This window comes from Danio rerio, chromosome 13 (assembly GCF_052040795.2).
Source record: "Danio rerio strain M-AB ecotype USA chromosome 13, GRCz13ab, whole genome shotgun sequence".
Taxonomy (NCBI): Eukaryota; Metazoa; Chordata; class Actinopteri; order Cypriniformes; family Danionidae; genus Danio; species Danio rerio.
This window is the reverse complement of record NC_141033.1, coordinates 27,361,825-27,382,806: the sequence shown is the minus strand read 5'-3', so window position 1 is coordinate 27,382,806 and position 20,982 is coordinate 27,361,825. Positions and strand designations below refer to the sequence as shown.

The 20,982-nt window shown below is 36.5% G+C and overlaps 1 protein-coding gene across 18 annotated transcripts in view; it reads left to right on the top strand.

The window, feature by feature from the left end:
- kat6b (K(lysine) acetyltransferase 6B) overlaps positions 1 to 20,982 on the top strand; it is a 50,147-nt gene that overhangs the window by 21,150 nt on the left and 8,015 nt on the right. For 10 of the 18 annotated variants that reach the window (XM_087279364.1, XM_087279358.1, XM_087279360.1 and 7 more), the window contains exons 3-11: positions 10,314 to 10,422; positions 13,268 to 13,383; positions 13,577 to 13,658; positions 15,988 to 16,120; positions 16,644 to 17,542; positions 18,199 to 18,320; positions 20,070 to 20,170; positions 20,336 to 20,477; positions 20,781 to 20,942. In XM_087279364.1, the coding sequence (XP_087135490.1) occupies positions 10,314 to 10,422; positions 13,268 to 13,383; positions 13,577 to 13,658; positions 15,988 to 16,120; positions 16,644 to 17,542; positions 18,199 to 18,320; positions 20,070 to 20,170; positions 20,336 to 20,477; positions 20,781 to 20,942 (1,866 nt within the window). The remainder of the gene's footprint in view (positions 1 to 10,313; positions 10,423 to 13,267; positions 13,384 to 13,576; positions 13,659 to 15,987; positions 16,121 to 16,643; positions 17,543 to 18,198; positions 18,321 to 20,069; positions 20,171 to 20,335; positions 20,478 to 20,780; positions 20,943 to 20,982) is intronic. The other 8 variants (XM_087279370.1, XM_087279366.1, XM_087279371.1 and 5 more) reach the window with 1 other exon arrangement.

Genomic DNA, 20,982 nt, shown 5'->3' with positions numbered 1-20,982 from the left:
AGCCCATGTTTACTTTTGATGTAAGTGGTTTTTTACTGATCATTAGTGTAACAGTACACAGTTAATGCATAGCCATCAGATACCAGTTAATGCATCATATAGCCTTAAATGTTAGCTGTACATTTACTTGTATGCATTTGACAGATGCTTTTATCCAGAGCAGCTTAATGCATTTAATTCATGCATTTATTGGGAGTTGAAAACATGAGAGTTAGAGCCATTGAGTGTTTAGTGTGTTGCGTGTGGACATCAAATAAAACTCAAATGTGAGCATGGCATGGACTAAAGAATCTTAAACTGATCACTTCATAAGATGCAACCATAAAAGTGACAGAGTGTGCAATCATGCCTGTTATGTCTCATCAAAGTCAACATGTTGCACATCAAAGTTCTATTGGCACTGAAAACGCAGATCTTAGATTTTCTTGTGTGTGCAATGCTTGGATACTTGTTTTGTTTTCTAAAAGGAAAGTCTTTATTTTTCTTTTTGTCTATTTTCTATTTTGTTGTCTACCAGATTTCCTCCTTTTTATTCTGATGTGCTATTCTAGAAGGTGGTGAATTGATGTAGATGCTAATATATTTATTTATCAAGAATAGCAGAGGGGTTTCCTGTGCCTCTTTAAGGACTTTCATTTTAAAAGACTTAAGAGCAACACTAGGTATCTAATGCTCAATCATTTCTACCAATCCCACGATTAGTATTATGACATTTTTTGCTACTTAAAACACTGCATCAAGTAAAAAATTGTATTTAAAGTGCATTAAAGGTTGAGTTTATTGCAGTCTCAGATCCTATGATTAATGTCAGTAAAGATCATAAATGAGATGCAGCAGTAATTTTATTAAACTTAAAAAACCTCAATATAATATTCAGGTTTATTAGAAACAATATTCAACTAAATACACGACAGGTTGGGTGTATTTAAAGCTCGCTATATTAATGTGCTCTCTGTGCAACCACTTTAGTGTGTAGCAATGTGATTACTGATGAAATGAAACCTTGAATATCTAAAAGAAAACAACCAATCTGATCTGATGCTTTGTTTGGAATAATTTTTGTTGTCAAAATACAACAAAATGGCAGAAAATAACTGTGAATTAAACTGTACTCATTATTTACTGAAGTGTTAATTCAATTAGATATTAGGGGTGGAAGGAAAAAAATGATGCGTCGCAATTCTGTCTCTTAACGATTCTTGGTCGATTCACAAAAGTAGTTTGTGACAAGTTGGGCCTGTGCAAACATTTTGCTCTAAAAAAGAAAAAAAGCACTGATAGGTGTACATGCAGGTGCTGCTGAGTTCACTTCATTTGGACAGATGTATATTTACAGGTGAGATGCTTCTAATATGTTGTGTGACCAAATTCCACCCGAAAGCTAAACCTTGGGTTTTCCTAGACGCGGCTCTGTGCTGCATTACTTGTATGTTGTGCCATTGGTTTTAGAATCGCTAAAGGAGATGGACAAAATAGTATGTCAACATTGCAGCACACTTCATGATGAGTGAAGGCTTGTGGCTTGTGTTCTTTAATGCAGTTTCGTTAAAAAACTTGAACTAGACCTACTGCATGGTGTTGCAAACTGTTGAATCATTACTCAGTGTGACCCTGAGAATCGGAATCAGATTGGATTGTGAAGTCCCTAAAGATTCCCACGCCTATTCGATATCATGTGCTTAATGTTTGTGAAACAACAATCCAAATCATACATATATTTTCTGTTAAGATATGCAAACATTAGAAGAACAAAACTAGATTTAAAAGGCTAAGCCTATATTTTTAAAATGTTTCAATTACAACATTTTTATACACCATTTAGTTGGGGATTTGTTTAAATATGAACAAACAATGGCTTTAAAGATGATCATTACAGATTTATTCATACATTATTGAACAAACTTGAATTATAAATAAAATGTAATTAATTGCACATTTGATGTAATGTCCCTATTTCGAAATAGCTTTTTTGTTGACTAATATGATTGAATTTTCTGAGGTAAATGCATGTTTGGTCTTTCATGACATTTGTTTTTTAAGCCATTTTAGCATGCAGTCAAAACATTGATTGAGTGATGACAGCTTCTGTTGAGGCTCTGGCAGATGTGCTAAACAATAGTGATGTTCTCCGTAAACTAAAAAAGTTAATTGACGAATCTGCATCAGTTATTAATGAAGACTCGATCCATCCTTGTTGTGTTTAGCTCTATAAAAGCCCGTTCTTTGTGTGTACCAGTCAATTCCCACTTCACTGAGTATCACAGACCAAATGTCACAGTCAGCAAATTCTGCTCTCTGAAAGTTGACAATTTTGGTAACCTGCAGCATCACTTGTCTTTACTTGCTCATCACAGGTAAATGCAGCTTGTGCACTTGCACAAGTACACTTGGCGAATCCATTAAATGACAAATAATGACATGGACTATGTTTAAATAAAACTAGATATAGATACAATAATATTTTGCATAACATTTTATCTACCCAAAGGGCAAAATGACTGGAGCTTGAGCATCACTTGGCAGTGGTGGCACAGAATTTGACAGAGGCAGCTGCCTTATAATTTTTCTATGCAGGAAAAACCCTGTACTGTTTTCTTTTGTGTATATTAGTACTTTGACATTGTTTATATGCACTACACTATGCACAAGACAAATTCAAAAAGTAAAATATTCAAGAATGTAAATTAAAAGTGCACCAAATAACAAATCTAACATTACTTTAAATTATTTATCAATTTTAAATTCATTCATTGCTTGAATTGCTTTTTCAGCACTTTCTTGTGTTTTTCACTAGTCCTGAGTTAATAAAGTGAGCCCAGCTTTAGTTGTAAGTTGAATATAGATTAAAATAATATAAAAAGGGGACTAAATTAAAACAGTGAATATTCAGCATGATGACAAACTTATTTTGACCTTTATTATGTCCTTTTGAAATATAAATGTGAACCTTTTGTTCTTCCTCTTAGCAGTTCACTTCTTCATTGTTCAGTTTAAGATATGTACATACTCTTGTGGGTGTCACAGACACCCATTGTTTTGTTCACTTGCACCTGAAGTGCTTGTTCCCAGCTCAGTTGCTGCAGTCAGGATTCATTGGCCTTTACTTCACAGCCAAACACAGCACAGAATGTTCTGTGATCTGTCTGATTTGGATGCGCGCTAGCTCCACTTAGTGGACAGAACAACTGGGAAACGAGCACATTGAGGTGTTGGTTGTGTCATGTTGCTTTAAATAGACTTTAAATGCTTTTATAAGGCATTGTTAATTCATGAGCTGAGCGTTTCAGACGAAGGACTCAGTCAGTGAAATAGACCGGTCTTGGAGTAATACGCAATTGTTGCCCATTTTAGATGGGAACGCTGTGTCATGTGTGGAATGTTCCTTTGCAAACATTCCAGATCACATATTTGTCACAATATCCAGCTGGGTGTAGTCACAAGGCAGCACATATTTGTACTCACACTAACACAAAACGTGTCCAAGTGTAATTTATGAGCAAGTAGAGATGCTGGTTTTGGTGCTTGGTTTGTTTACATTGTTAAAGATGTAACCATGGCTTGGTTTGGAATGATATGCTTATTGAGGACAGCTTTATTTAGGATTGTATACTGCTAGCTTTTATTATTTTTTTATTTCTTAGTGACTTGGTATTTAAAATGCTATTTTAAAGTATCATTGGCACAGGATGTCAATGAATTAAGAAAGAAGTTAAACACTATGGCTGATGTGCTAATTATCTTTGCATTGTTTCAATTCAGAAAGCTCATTAATATTTTGGCATATTTAATAAGACACCTGCATATTCTGAGTTTACTAAAAAAAATTGGTGTGTTCACACTTGTAGTTTGTTTGTTTGTTTGTTTGTTTGTTTGTTTGTTTGTTTGAAGGAAACCAAAAAAGAAAATTGTGAATCTGATCCTGTTTTTTTTTGTTGTTTTTGTTTTTTTGCATTCACACTTTTATAAACCATGTCTAAAGATACAGAACGACAACAAAAAAAAAGTATAATTTGAAAAGTAAGTTACCGTACAGCTGGCCGATAAAATCATCGTCATTGTGCTTTTGCTGTGTAAATGCAGAAAATGCAGAAAATTGTATACAAGTCACTTTTAAAAGATGATATAAGCAGGTCAGCAAAAAATGAGATTCAGTCACAAAATCGTAATTGATCATTAAGATCTGCAATGTAAATGCAGTCCTAGTTGAAAAACATCTGAACTTTTCCGAATTTAGTGAGCACACTGATTCATGCAAGTAGAACTAACCAATCTGCTTTACACTTTGTATTGAATAAACACATTTTGGTGATACTGGCAGACACATTACCTCAGACAAACACAGGCATACAAACACTGCAGTGCTTTTACTTTTCTCCATAAATTTGTATCGAAGCTGCAGCAATGGTTTGTGCGTCTGTCATCCTCTGAGAAAACTGTCGATGGTCACCTAGTTCTGAGAGATTCTAGGGGAGCTCAAGTGCAAAGTCCATTGAAAATGGTGACGTAAACCACGCGCTCACGCTTTTCACTTCATGTCAGAATAAAAACACATGCAAAAATAAGTGCGGTAGCTAGCAGCATTGAGGAGATAAAAATAGAAAATAAATAAAAAAGATGTAAGGATGTCGCCAGAGTGGCTTTTTGGTTTCTTTTCTTGTGTATCCCAGCCACTAGCTTCCCACCTGACAGATTTTTACTGTAGATGGTAATATAATTATTCAACTACACAATTTGTAATGTTGCAAAGTGTATTTCAATAAAGATGGTTGGTTCCTTTACTTGAAAACTCAGAATTGATGATCATAATTTGTGTTGTTGACAGAGTTTAAGGTTTACTGTATGATTATTATTCACACCCTAAAAAGTTTGCTTTGGTTGTTCAGTATTTGCACTTTACCACTGCACACACTTTGTAACATTTTATTAATCAAGTTTAAGAGTCTCTTTAACACTTTTGTTTATTTTATTATGAAGAGATTAGATATTTGTATTTTTGACTAGTAAAACCATTTGCCTTAGTAATGTTAGTAAATTAAAATAAAGTGATTTAAAAACAAAAATCCTAATATTCCTAAATGGATTGTTAAAATATGTTCAATAATTATTGGGACCGAATGATATGAAACATGATCATGTCTTGATATCAATCAAGACATCATGTCTTGTTTTTCATTTGTTTTGATCTTTTTGGTTCCGGTCATCATACCATGTTTGTTTGATAGTAGACAGAGTACCATCTTTTCAGTGGTCTTGGTCAGTATGTTTGGTACACACCAGGGTTTCTGATGGCAACATCCACACTTAATAAATTTTACCACATTAACACAGAAATCATGCCAGTGTTTGTTATTACCAAATTGAGCCTTCCAAATGTGAACAAACCCTGGCTTTATATGCCGAACACACACACACACACACACACACACACACACACACACACACACACACAAAATTTGGGAACAACTTAAGACTCTTTTGACTACTTCTGTATGGACAAGAAACAATGAACCATTTCTCAGATCAGATTTCTTTCATACAAATGAAAAACCCATACACTTTTGGAAAGACACAAGTTTGAGTAAATGACAAGTTTTTTTGTTTGTTTTTGGATAGACTATCCCATTACTGCCTGCCACTGAGAAATCTTTTTAATCTACTGTATTTTTAATAGACATAAATGTCTATGGGCATTTAACAGCTGTGTTAAGTGTGCAGTAAATGCTTGTGTATTTACAACTCAAACTCTCAGAGGTGTTAAATATATACTGAAGATTTGTTGTCATTTTAAGCCATATGAATTGCAGTGGAGGGAAAACGTGATTATGATTTTAGTTGTGATGGATAAACCGTTTAGTTGTATAGCATATATAATCACTGCCATAAAGACAGTTTGGCTCCACGTACAGAAGTTCACATCATATATTTATGTCTGAGGGCTCGGAAATCCTCATGTAAGAGAGTCTGTCTGTGTTTATTTTTGTTTCGTTTTTCCAACATATCAAATATCTCATGCTCAGATCCTATCTCTCTCGACGTCAAACATGCCATGCTTTCAAGTAGCCATGTTTCTTTTATCTTTGTGCACATGCATGTGTGAAAGAAATGAGCGTTTCAGCTGCAATCCAGCAAGAGGCAGTGGAATTCTGCCATTGAAATCAATTTAGCGCTAATGTTATTGAATGATGTGGTGTGTAGAGCTGCAGTGGAAGGTTTATTTGTATTTATACGAGACGGCGGTGCCTGTGCTTTTCCCCTCCTGCGCGTGAATACAGATGTATTGTTTAAAGGCAATTGAGGTCAAGCGTTATTTGCATGGTGGGATTTTTGTTGTGTATCATGATTACGTTGCCCTCAGGGAGAGAAGCCCTTTATAGGCGATGAGCGCACGTTCGCTTCCGAGCACTAAGCAACTCGCAGTCATTTGTATGAAGAGCTGTGCGTATCATTCAGGGGCCATCGATTTGGAGCCTTTCAATTGGCACTTAAATAAAAACTTGCAATGTTTATGAATAACCCATCTGCAAATTGATGGTCTGCCAAAATGATTAATAGGCTAGGGATTGATTGCCTGTTGCATAAAACAATTAGTCTGGCATTACTCTCAACAGGTTTCTCACCAGAACAGACACTCAATATTTATCAACATGGCACAGCAGGGAGCTCAGCCTGAGTGGCTCTCTTGAGATGGTACAGAGAACATACCCACTAGATGTAGTTTTACTCGCTCTTCTAATGCCCCATCTGCATCTAATACACACCATCCCCCAGCAGATCGCTTCGTCTCTTGCTGACAAGCCTTTTGGGAGAGAATCGAGCCGAATTGCTTGCTTGTTTACTCTCAAGTTCTACCGGTTCCTCCTCTCAGGAGACTCATGTGTTTTTGTGGGCAACTCTAAAGACTCTGGCTTGAATGGACTTACGCGACTCGTGCAGAGATTTAGATGCAACTGTTTGGAGACATGAGGGTGTGGTGGCAGACTTTGCCGTCAGATTCCATGTAACCTTTTTCTGATCTCCACTACACGAGTCCTGCATGCCACAGGCTTTCGTGGGAGGAAAGATACAGTCTTATCTCAAGAGCTATTCACTGAGCCTGTTCGCTTCCCTCTAATCGTCTTTTGGCATCAGCACCTTGCGTTACTCTCGTTCAGAGGGCACTGGCTACACCTCTCGCAGTTGTATAACATCCCATTGCCAATATTTACTCAGGCTCAGCGTTGTGTATCACAGCACTCAGTGATACGGCAAGGCGGTGTGTGTGTTTGCCTGTGTGGTGACGTGCACTATTCAGGACACATCCTGCTGGGCATCCTTTATCCTTCATCAGTAGTAGCAGATTTGTTGCATGTTTGATGTCTGTTGTTTTGGCTGCTGCCTTTTTGAAGGCTTTTACACAAGAATGTAATCTTTACAGTAGTCCAATGACATTTGAATTTAATTTCCTGTTATTTGTTGTGTCACGTCTCATGGATTCTGCGTCTGGATTTGCATCTGATCTCCTGAGATCTTGGCTACCTGACCACACTACATTGTTTGATGCAAAAACGCATTAGGGTAGTCCCAATATCATCATGTCTGTCAACAATATGGCTTTTGGGTATTTTATGCTTACCAAGCCTACATTTTGACCAGAAGTAATGTTGTCAAGTATTGAAATGTTATTCTAGCTGACTTTATTTTAACCCTTTGAGGTCACCAGATCACTGTGGCTTATTTAGCATCTCTTTTTTTCTTATTGGTGCCAAAGACACTTAGTCAAACACTAAGTCAAACACTGTTGATTTTAGTCGAACAAATAAGTGTTATACAACATTCAAATCTGTTTGGTGTCTACTTTTTGTGTGCACTCACAATGACATATGTGAGTGCTTTTGCTAAATAAAGAAAATACACAGTGTGCGTGTTTTTTATTTTGTCTCTTTGCGAACAGTTTTTAGAAACACGTCACTAAAATGAACTGAAACTCAACAAAAACAAAACACATAGATATATATTCACATATCTATAGAAAGCCTGAAGGAGACTCACATGACATGTTAACTGGGGTCAGAAAAAACACATAAGATAAGACATACAGTTAAAATCTGAATTTTTTTCCTCCCAATCTCCCAAATGATGTTTAAAAGAGCAAAGAAATTTTCACAGTATGTCTGATCATATTTTTTCTTGAACATAGGATGCTAATAATTCATGGGGTTCAACTGTACATGCTTGTGTTATTTTGATGCTCAAGAATGGTATTTGTTGGTGTTAAATGCACTTATACTGCTTTATACTTTTAAGGAAGTTCCAAATGGCAATGTTTTATAAAGATACTCAAATCTTTTAAGTCTTGTTGACCTCAAACTTTTTGGACATGATCGTATCTTCAATTCTAAGTAAATGAGAGCAATGTGCAATTTTATTATTTTTAATATAATACGCTTTGTCTATAAGGTTTTCACAGTGTCCTAATACATAATGCTTTGAGAAAAATATATTTGCCGTGATAAAAGGAGTTTTGGTCCTAACAATCTGCGACAGCGATGCATGACATTTCTATCTTAGAAATGGTTTCCGTTTCTGAAGCATTGCAATTTAATAATAGTATAAACTGTTATGACCATGATCACCTCAGGTGCTGATTATGCACTTTTTTTAAGTGTTGAAATCTATCAGTGGGAATTTGGCATCCTTTTACAAAACGTTTATTGTGATACTGAAAGAAAATGCAGATAGTTTGCCTGTAATTTTGAAAATAAAATAACTAGCAAACAAATAGCTTAAAAGTGAACATTTGAACTAACTCATTGCACACCAACAAAAATCAGTCTATAAGCATATACCTTTGAGAATGTTAAAGAGGTTTAATATGTATTAATTAGATTATAAACCTTACCATTTAGTTCGGAGATCAGTGCACTGTTCTGCGCTTCTGATTGACTCTGGTATTTAAATGTTTCTTTCATGTTATGTCTGGTGTGGATAAATTACTTGTCGCTAGAATCTTGTGACATGTTGTTAGAGCATAATGTAATTATCTAAATTTTGTTTTGTCTGTGTGCGTGCGTGCTTGTGCTCACATTTACACCAAATTGTTTCTGCACTTCTCAATTTGTTGACAAATTCCCAACTTTGAATCAGAATGTTGTTTTACAATCAGAAAAAATTATGGTAAAAAACAAACTACTGAAGACTGCAAAAACAATAGGTGCTAGTTATGACAAATGTATATAATTAGTTTAAAAGGTATCAACAATTCTACTTAAAAGCAGTAACATGCATTTGTACTTATTTGAAGGAGTAAACCATTGGCACAGATGATTCTTTCAAGTATTATGGGGTATATTATGAAAGGTTATGTGTTCATCTCAATGCCAAACTCACAGACGCTGGTAGTTTGGATCAGTAGCCACCTGTCACGTCTTATTTTTAATATCACCATTCTGACCCTTTTGCCTGTATTTTTATCAATCCTTTTGTCTACCAATACTTCAGAGAGGCTATTATTGCTCTTACTAGTAGCTTTACTTGCTGTTTCATACTGAAGTACTGGTATGTCTGTCTGACATCCCTATAATGTAATATGATGTGCATTTTCATTTGGCAGAATGACTAGTGTTTGATTTGACTTGTGTTGGTACCCTGCCTCTGCCAGGAGCTGCTTTATATCTGGCACGTGTATCTGTCCTCTATAATCACATGCTTAATAACTAGCCGACTCCCCGGGTTTGTAACCACCTGTCTAGTTTGACACCCGATATTCAAACAAAGCTAATCGCAACACATGCCAAATCTTTTATCTTCCAATCTGTACTCATTTACTGTGCCACTCATGTGTCTTGTGTATAATAATAATCGCACTGTTACAAATCTTTGTGTATGTGTGTGTTATGTAAAATAGGCACTGCACTCATTAAGCTGTTAACATGGTGTGCAGAGGGTTTAGATTCATATCTTGTCAGACATGTAAACTTTTTATTTGCTTGTTTTGATGTGTGAGGAATTAAAGGGACAGTTCACCTAAAATAAAATGCTTTATCACTATTTACTCACACTTGCTGGTTTCAAATATAAATGATTTTTTTCTGTTGAACACAAAAATTTTTTTAAATGTTTTGAAACGCTGCAGATAATGGAAGACTGAATTCTGGTTTCAAACTTTTTTAAAAATGTCTTAAATTGTGTTCAAACAAGATAGAGAAATTTAAACAAGTATAGAATGAGTAAATGATGATAGAATTTTCTTTTTTGGATAATTGGATTAACCCTAAGAGCTGAAATTAAATAAGTCTTCAACAATTAAAATCATGCTGTTTTTCCCTTCTCTCTAGCCACGTGCTGACCCCATACCCATATGCAGCTTCTGTTTGGGCACAAAGGAGTCGAATCGAGACAAGAGGCCAGAGGAGCTGCTGTCTTGTGCAGACTGTGGAAGCAGCGGTAAGACCTGTGTTTGAACTCTCAGCCTCAAATGTGCCTATATATGGACAGTTCATCATTTGAAAGCATGTGCAGAACGGCCAAAAGAAAGTAAGCTTTTATCTAGGAAACTGCTGGTTGCAGATTGACTGGCCATTTAGCTGAATATCTGCTCACAGTTGTGGAAGTGATACAGTAATTAGAGAAGTGGAATCATGACATTGTTGCCTTGTTCTAGGAATTTAGTAATGTTTACAAGCAACTTGTATTTGTACAGGTATGTGAAATGTCCACCAAACTTTTGCTAAATTTGATATCTATATATTGTAATTTAAAATAACAAAAAGTCTTTAAAAAGAATTCTGTTTTTATTGCTTGGATACATGGATCATGGTAAAGATTAAGCAGAGATGGATTCATTCAGCAGTACTGTATTTTAACCATCAGCATTGCCAGATGATGCCACAGAATCATGTGATTCAAAAAGATAGTGAGTGACAGTGATGTAGCTATAATTTACAGCTTGAACTCAAAAATGACCAGCCTGTCAGATAAAGACGAGCTGAATCAGAGATTTTTAAAAAATTAAGTGTTCTGATTCTGAAGATAGTTTGCAGTTTTATCAGCAGAAGCCAGCTTTAACACTCACAATAAGTTTGTAGGCCACTCTGCTTATAATCTCAAAAATATCAATTATACTCTTACATACTCTTACATATCAATTATACTCTTACATAACGTCTTTAACTGCATCATACATATAGGTGTTTTAACCTGATTGGTTAAAACAAAGACTTAAAAAATTTCCACGTGGGTGCATGCGTACAATTCTGAACTATATCTCAATATCTCAATTAACTTTAATAAACTTTAATTAACTTTAAAAGATTTTTCTCTTAAAATGGCAAATATCACTTTAGACAAAATTAACACATTAGCAAATAACAATATGAACAGTTGTTTTCAATTCTTCAAGAGTCCAGATCCACTCAAGAGGTCTTCAAGACCTCTGACCTGGCTGGGTACATGAGCCTTTAGCATAAAGAAAAGCAACTGCACATATATTATTTCAGTTTTGCTTTGAAGTGGGATGACAATAAGATCATCATATAATCTAGGCTCTTAAACATTAAACTTGTTATAATCATAAAGACATAAGACAAGACATATAGAGTAGTATAACAGTATGTTGGCTTTCTCAAGTCAACATAATAAATGTTTAAAAGGTTTTAAATCCGAGCCTTAAATTTTAAAGTTGTGGCATAAAATGTTGCATGCATTGACAAAGATTTCTTCAGTGTTTTTTGGTTTTGTTTTCTACAAAACAAACATCTAATTATCATTAAACCAGAATATGCTTACTGGAGAAGCCAGAAATTAAAGACTTGGTACAGACTAAAGGAGTCAGTGATTTGTGTTTAAGATGTATTTTGACCTTATTTATGGCATTTAGATTCTGTCAACACAGTGACCAGTTTTACCTTTCTATTTTTATGACTTTTTCTTGCAAAGTGCCTTTACAAAACCTGTAGAAACCAGACAAAAATAAATTCTACTTTTTTTTAAACCAAGAGAAAGTGGATCAAACTTCTGTCAAAAAGAGTCTTTTATTAAAGCTGTGAAAGAAAGATGCAGACTTAAATAGGCATTCTCTTTTAAGTATGAATTTGCAGTGGCACTTTGGAGTTTGTCACAATAGTCTTGTACAAGATTGATATGTTTGTTGTATGCGTACATTTCTCTGCATACAGCTCTTCTGATCAGTGCACGTGTCTCAACCACCATAAATGCTCTTTCCGGCAATATATAATCATCATCATTAGCCTTTGTTTACATGAAATAATTCTAAAGCTGGTTCATTAAAAAACCGATAGCCAATAAATTCTTTGATGAGGGCTTATCTACGTCTCCATGATAGCATCTCTTTATTCCATGTGGTATGAATTCTATGAATAGCTCATGTGTTTTCTGTAATGGTTTATTTTTGTGTTTGTTTGCTTTAATGTACGTAGGGCTGTACGTTTAGGAAATGTGATAGAATATCTCAAGCTGTTTGGTGCTGTAGTGACTGAAATAATACAAGAAATTGCCTATTCTGCAGAAGTATAGGCTGAAGGGTTTTGCACAATCACAGATGGATTCAAGCTGAAAGGTGCGCAGTTCCTAACATGTTTTTTTCTCCCCCGCTTCAAGTTTGCTTGCTTGTTTCTTTTACTCTAATTTATTTATTTTTTCACTCCTCCAGACAGAATTGCCATGTTCCTGTTAAATTACCTGCTCTTATGTCGTAATTTGTTTTGAACAGTGATTTTGAAATGCCACAAGGAATTGTTCTCCCGGTGACATTTTTATGGCTGAGTTTGACTTAACAACGCAGAGGTGGTTTTCATTAAGTGTTCATGAAAGTATAGAAAATGTGCTCCCACTGTAAACCGCAGCTGGTTTGCAGCCCTCAGGGACAGGAGTGCATGCTTTTACATGACTATAACGGATCGACTGCCATTACGGTGTGCGCGCGTACAGTTTCTGCCTCGTTAAGATCAAATTATCTTTAATTAGCTGCTCAGAAGTGTTTGATAATACAGTGCTTTTAGACACCGATTTTGGAAAGTCTTCACGCATGGCTCTTCGCATTGTTGATGCCACGTGTAAATATTTAACCGATCCACGGTCGGGGGAATCTTTCATTTGTTTCGTTTTGATGTTCTCTCTCCGCTTGATTAAGCCTCTGTTAACATTTATCCTGTAAGGCTTTTGTGTTTCCTGCCAAAGTTAAAGGATTAGGTAATGTCGCTCTTTTAATTGAGCATGTTTGGAGACTCTTTCTCTAAAGCCTGTTTGTTTTATTTCCCGTTTCTCCTCAAAGGCCATCCATCATGCCTGAAGTTCTCCGCTGATTTGACTGCAAATGTCAAGGCCCTGCGATGGCAGTGCATCGAATGCAAAACATGCAGTTCCTGTCAGATTCAGGGGAAGAATGCTGTAAGTTCTTTTTCAAATGCACTGATGGCCTTGGCCCAGTTCCTGCTGACATCTTTTATAGTGTCAGAGCGCGGCTTGTGTTCTGACACTTTTACTGCAGGATGTTGTTTACTTGTGTAGTGAAGATTGCATCTTATTTTTTGCGTGTCTGACATCTTTCTGTGTGTGTGTGCGTGTGTGTGTGTGGATTCAGGACGAGATGCTCTTCTGCGACTCCTGCGACAGGGGTTTCCATATGGAGTGCTGTGACCCACCGCTCTCCAGAATGCCAAAAGGTACATTAGGCCTTTGTTTGCCGCTGTGGGTTTTTCCATTCTCAAGGTGAAGCTCTTTAAATGTGCCATTACACAAAGGCTTCTGGTTACATAATAGTAAGATGATATGTACCTTGCGTCCTGCACTATTTAGTGGCTGTCTCTCTCTTTCCAGTCTCTTTCTCGTTAATGATTTCGCCCCTGGCTTGCAAATGACTGTGCTTGTCCTTTTCAGTTAATGGCAGTTTGTCTGAAATGGGCATGTAAGTGCCAAGATAAAAAGGGAGCAGCATCATAAAGTGTTTCAATAGAGCAGAACAGGTTCATTTCACTTAATTTTACAAGAGCCTTCAGTGCTGAATGTCTGTAACTGCTGGAGGGAGGTGACATTCTGCCATGAGAAATCCCATCAAATTCCATTTGGATTTTGTTATGGGTGAAAGAAAATGCTTTAAATAAAACTTGCGCATCAGGGGTGTCAATTTAACACATTAATTTGATGCGATTCATTCTTTAAAAAAGGCAATTAATCATAGTTAGTTAGAGAAATGGCGAAACCAGAATTGCAAGAATGTTTCCTTTGTGAACGTCTTATTTTTAAATTAAGTTTATCCATTCATTTACAAGAGAGTGTGATGGACCAATAAACTTGGTCATGTTTTTTTAGTAATAAGGAAATAAACCAACAATACAGTGCTCAGCATAATTGAGTACACCCATGAATATTTTTACCCATTTCTCAGGGAATATAGGCAATGTATTTTGGTGTATTTAAACAAACCAGATTTAATAAACAGATGTATTTATTCAAATAATATTTTAGCCAACAAACATATTTAGAAATTGAAAGATAATGCAATTAAACAAATAAAAAATATTGCAAAAAAAAGTTACAACCTAAAAAATTTAACTAAATTTACCTATTTTTGCCTCTTGATTTTTCCTCTTTTTAAAATTTGTATTTAAATATTTCTATAACATAAATTTGGGGTATATTCGTTTTTGGACCGTTATCGTAAGTTGTTTTGTTAGATATGCTCCAGATTTGGCTTCATTACTAAATAATCTAATCTATATCCACAAATAGAATATTGCATATGAGCAATTCAGCGTAATGGAAGTGACATTTGCAGTAAAAACTCAAAACATAAAGTATATGTTAACATTATATTGAAACTTCTGTTTTTATTTTCCAAAACAACTAACCACAGAGTTAAAGGATCTGGAAAAATATCAATCTAGCCAATTTTTATACTTTAAATGAGGTAAAACAAACAAGCGTTATGGATGTGATTCAGAGTTTACGGTATACAACATACTTTGTAAAAATTAGCATAAAGAAATAATGCTAATCAAAAGGATAAGAGTTTGCTCACTATAGAACAAAAATGGCTGGTTTTGTTTTATTTTACATTTTCGTAATCATGAGGAAAAAAGCTTTATTATGGAAGTGACGGATGTGAAATTGCAACTTGTGTGACTTTGGTAAATCAAATATAATTGTTTCAGAATAATGACTGCGACATTGAGTATTTTTACAGTTCTGTAAAATACAAGTCTACACAAACTTAGAAAGGTTTTAGCTATTTTAGTAAAAACATAATTTTTGTTACGACAAGGTTGACATTTGCTCATAGCTTCCTATTACAAATATTAATTTAAAAGATGGATTTGTGAGGGGTGTACTTGTATATGCTGAGCACTGTACTGTATATTGTCAGACTCTTTTTGTAAAAAAATCATCATCAACATTTTTTTTTTCTTGTCTCTAATTATTGAAAGCAGTAATAATGCTTGGCCAGTATCGTTTTCTATGTGTAATATATTTTTTCCATTTTTCTTTTGGTCGTTTCTATGAGCTTGCTGTCTCTAATCAGTACTGCTTAATTCCACACAAGATATCTTGAGAGCTTCAGTTCCATACTAAACATAATCGGTCATGCATAATTTAATTTCTAACTAAATTAGTTATGCGAAAATGTAACGAGGTCATAATATGCCAAGGTCTAATCATTCAATTTGTTCGTATGTTATCATCCTCTCTAAAGAGGATGGGAAGGCTGGAGTCATGTCAGAACAGAGAACCCCACACGACTTCAAAGCCATTTATTTAGCATTTCCTTGTTGGTCTGTTACCTGCAGAAAGCTTGTTTTTCTTTGCTCTATTTCATTTCTTCTAAAGACAGTGGAAATAAAGGGAAAGGCACAGCAGGTCATCACTGCTCAGTACTACAAAGACATATCTGAAAAGTGTCACAGCTGCAGACATGATGAACCATCCTTGAAATGCTTCTCTCTCTTTTTGTCTCTCCCTCTCTCTCCCTCTTTTTTTCCCCTGGACCTCCCCCAGGAATGTGGATCTGCCAAGTATGCAGGCCAAAGGAGCAGGAGGGAAAACGGTTGCTACACAAGACAGCGGCCCAGATCAAAAGGCGATATGCAAAGCCAGGAAGGCCAAGAAAAAATCTAGCACATCCAACAATGTACGATAACTTATTTCATCTGTCTTGTTCATTATGCTTGAGGCTTAAGGTTACAGGTCTCACATCAGTATGTTGCCTAAACTGTAAATGCTTTTTTTCCTCTTTTTTTTTCTTTTTTTTTGATGGCCTACTCTGATTTTTGTCCTTCACAACTTTGCCTTGAGAGTATATGTAGGTTTTCATACCCTCTCATCCACAAGGTTTAAAATTAGCATGACTGCTACAATGTACTTTTAGCCTGGGGCATTCTTTGCAAGTCTATTTATAACATATGGCTGCGAAGTAAAGCTCAGTCAGAACACTGTCAGTCGGGCTGGGTGAGTCTGGGTCAGTAAGCTTTTAAATGTGCAAGACCTGAGGGTTTACATCTCTCCTAAAGGCTTGATGAGCACTGATAGACACGGTGGAACGTGTTGTTTAAGCTGTGAAATCAGGCTCTTGAACCAAGGCTTAGTCACAGTTAGGATATGCACAGAGATTTTCATTCACTTGTGGCTCATGTTTTTAACATCTGCTTTTACAGGTCTGACAGTGGTGGTCCAGGATCCGTTGAGCTGTCTGAAAAAGCACGGCATGGTAGGGGTTCCATAAGCACTTTCTGTACCCCACCCTCATCAAGCACCTTTATACCCACCACAGACGGCAGGAGTCTCACTGACCCCCTCACATCCACACCCACCCTCACTACGTTGCCCCCAATCAACAAGAAAACCAAAGGTCTCATTGACGGGCTTTCCAAATTTTTCACGCCATCGCCCTTGGGTCGCCGGTTGCGCGGTGAAGCGTCGGGCTCCTCGAATCAGCACAGGCCAAGGAAACGGGGCTATCGGAAACACCATGCCAGCATGATGACACCAGGTGTGAGGTTAAACGCCCCGTCTAGCGTTCTCCTTACCCCGTCCCCTTCGCAAGGACACAGCCCCATCTCGCTGAACCCCACCCAATCATCCTCGCCCTCCTCCGCCCACTCGCCCCACAGCTCCTCCTCCCAATCTAGTGGCCCGTCCCTTAGTAGCCTCCCAGGCAACAGCCAGCTAAAGGGACTCTTTGATGGACTGTCTCACATCTTTACCACTCAGGGACAGTCCCGACAAAAGGGACTCCCCAGCTACGCACCACCCAAGCGAGTGCGCCGCACACAGGACATGTCCACCTCACCCAAAATGTCCCTGCAGCTTCAAGGAAAGAAGCCTGTCAAGGGTTTCTGTAGTAAATTAGCATCTCTGGCCAGTTCAGCCTCAGGATTGCCGCCCAAGCGGGGCCGCCCGTTTAAGTCGGCGCTCCATTTCAAACGAACTCCCATCTTGAGAAAGCACAAGCTGCTAGGCAGGTTTAGGTTTAAGGCCTCCCCGCAGAGGGAGAACATCACACCAGGGAAGGGCAGATTGGCAGACGGACGAGTTAAACCAGACCCAAACCATGGTAAGCACAGGCGCCTGAACCTCCAAACGGCCGACTAGCTTTTTCCATCTTAAACCGTTTTACTCATCTTCCTCATTTTTAGAAGCAAAATAACATGGATTTTTGTTTTCCAACTAATACTGCATCTCAGCATTTTTGTTTTTAACCTTTTTCTTCAGTATTTTTTATTAATTCTGATGCCACTAAAGCCTTAGGTTTCTGCTCTCTGCTCACGTCCTCATGCTGCTCACACCTGCCTCTCAAACCCAAGTTATTAATGCTTTTTCCCTTTAGTAACAAGCACTTTAATGTAAAGTGTTTGCATTTCAAATGACCCTTGCTCCTGGTTTGGTTCCCTCTCAACCTCTGCACAAATAGAGTATTTGTTTAGAGGTCACTGTTGCCTAGAAACAAACTGTGATGTGTGGTTAGAGGTTTGAGGTTAGTGTGTTGGCCAGCAATGTTGATATGAGCCTTTCCTATCAGCTGTCCTTTCCATGACTCTAGTGATTTGCATGCTAGCAGTTTGACAGATTTTTTTGAATGCTGTGTTAAGGCTAAGGTTAGTGCTTGTTTATATTAACTTTGGGTTTTATTGTGTCAGCATCCTTTCAGTTCGTTTGTACTGTATGGTGTGAACATCGACTTCTAAAAGTCTCTTCTTTGACCTCTCCCAGCCTTTAACGTCGAGAGATGTTTGAGAAGAGAGCCGCAGGAAGGAAGGATGACTCTAGTCAATGACCACGTGGCTGAAGAGGATCTGAAATTGTTCAGACACGTCAAGGAGCTCACAGCTAAGGTGAGGAGAGTCAGTGTGGTAAGAGCCATAATCGCTGTTTCTCACATTTTTAGGTGACCACACTAGAAACCACATAGGAATGATGAAATCGCTCCGAAATGCTTTAGTAACCGCATAGGATTGCCTTGGCAGAACGGCTGGTCTTAGCTGGTAGAGCTGGATGATTAATCAACATGGTGATTTCAGCATCTCAGAGCAGCTCTTTGCATCTGCAATGAGTTTAGATCACTTATGATCCATTTTGGATTGCAGTGTTCCAGCCACATTAACAAACCTGTAATGAAAATTGCTTATAAATTGGCTACCCTCAACATAAAAAGCTACAAGAGTGCACTGCAGTTTTTTGACATTTGGAAATAAAGACTGTTAAATGAAATTAAGAATGATATTACTAGGCCTGCCACAATAATCAATATATCAACTTATCACACAAAACATGGACTTGACCTAAATCATTTTTGGTGATGCAATATACTGTATATCGTTCATACATAAAAAAAAACTATTCTAGCAACATTTAGGCTGATTGGGCAACCCCTCTGTCTCTGTCAGTGTTAGTAAAACAATAGTTTGTAATGTAAAAAAAACACTGAAGTAATCAGGGGTGCCTGCCGGATTTTATTCCAAGGTTTGCACATATCCAGCACTGTCTGCCCCCTTCCAATGCCTGTTATTTCAGTATTTATACATTAAATAACGAATGCATCAAGTGAAATAAAAACGAATATTGTTTTAGAATTTAGCAAAATTCTGCTCTTTTTATCTTTGTATTTTTATCATTTTATTTTTGTTATTTTAAAGATTTAATTGTCTTCATAATTAAAGCTATAGACAAATTCCTGCTTGACATTTAAGAAAATATTTAGCGTAGCTACCCAGTATAAAGATCACAGAGAACAAAAAAAAAAAAAAAACACAGAAACATGTTACATGGCCCCATAAATGTCCAACTTATATTTAATGAATCGTAAAAAAATTTGTGAAAATTGCTCATTTTATTTTCATAAAACATTTTATCATTATTTATTTATTTATTTTTGAGTAAAAACAATACCGACACTTAAGAATCCGTATTTATTTTATTTATTCATTAATTTGATTTGTTTATTGGTGCATAGCCTATATAGGCTATAATTTAACTCTTACAACAGTACCTTGGACAGCTACAGTGCCACTAAAGCTTTCAAACAAAAGTCAAAAAAGGAAAGAAAGATTTGACTTTCTCCGGTGACGGCCGACATCACAACACACCGTAACCGTCCTTCAGGGATTAAATTACAAAACAAGCTGTCTGGCTTGACTTATTTCCTCGTTGTTCAAAGATTTAATTTTTAAATTGTTAAAATGCCTATAATTAAATTAAATATTCTTAAGAACAAAAATAAGATGTGTTCTTTGAAAGAGTGTACTTGCATTATGATGATATTATATTGTCATTCTGCCATTATAAAATGAGTGGCATAAAATGGTCTTAAAATGACAATAATATTGTTTATTGCAAAACATTTTTATACAATATATTGTACAACAAAAATAGATATCGAGACTGGCCTAGATATTACTCCATTTGAATATACATTGAGATATTGCAATTGTAATTTTTCTTATCTTGCTTTTGCTTAATTATTAAAGGTTTTTGGAACAAGTGATTTAGTTAATGTTGTGCATTGTGGCTGTAATATAAAAAGCTAATTAATTTTTTAAATGCTTAATATAAATTCAAAGATCTCTGTTTCTCACTTTTCACAGAAAAATGGCGGTGATCAAGGACAATCCCCTCCTTTAATTGAGTTCGGGAAGTATGAAATACAAACTTGGTATTCCTCACCATACCCTCCTGAATACTTAAGGCAAGTCAAGGAAATTAATTCAGAAACATTTTTACAGCAGTTTTTGAAATGTTTGCCAAACACAGCCTTAAGCAAATGTAAACTAGCAAGTGATTTAGAGTTTCTCTCTAGTCTTGTAACTCATGCTACATTCTTCATTTTGTAATTAATTGCTCACCTTCTCAGATTACCGAAGCTTTATCTCTGCGAGTTCTGCTTAAAGTACATGAAAAGCCAAGACATTCTGCAGAGGCATTCAAAGAAATGTGGGTGGTTTCACCCGCCAGCTAATGAGATCTACAGGAAGGATAACCTTTCAGTGTTTGAGGTCAGTGCTGGCTCTTATATCTTCATGCACAACTTCATCCGCATCCTAATTTTATCTTATCTGCATAATTAAAACAAGAGGTGGCTATGGCCTGAGATTAAAGGCTATGAAGTGACACGTTTGGTGAAAGATGCTTCTAAGTCACAAGGATGAAAGTTGTACTGTCAGTTAGTTATCAATTAGTCATGTCAGATTAAGACAGAAAATAATTTTAATCTTGTTTGCTTTGTAAGCAAAAAATATATTTGAATTCCAGCTTGTCTGATTAGGAATCTGATCCCAATGTTGGTCCTTTTTGTTCAGGTTGATGGAAATATCAGCAAAATCTTTTGCCAAAACCTTTGTTTGCTTGCGAAGCTCTTCCTGGACCACAAGACGCTGTATTATGATGTGGAGCCTTTTCTCTTCTACGTTCTAACACGGAATGACGAGAAGGGTTGTCATCTCGTTGGATACTTTTCGAAGGTAATTCAACCTTTACATATTATGATAGTGGAGCCAGAGT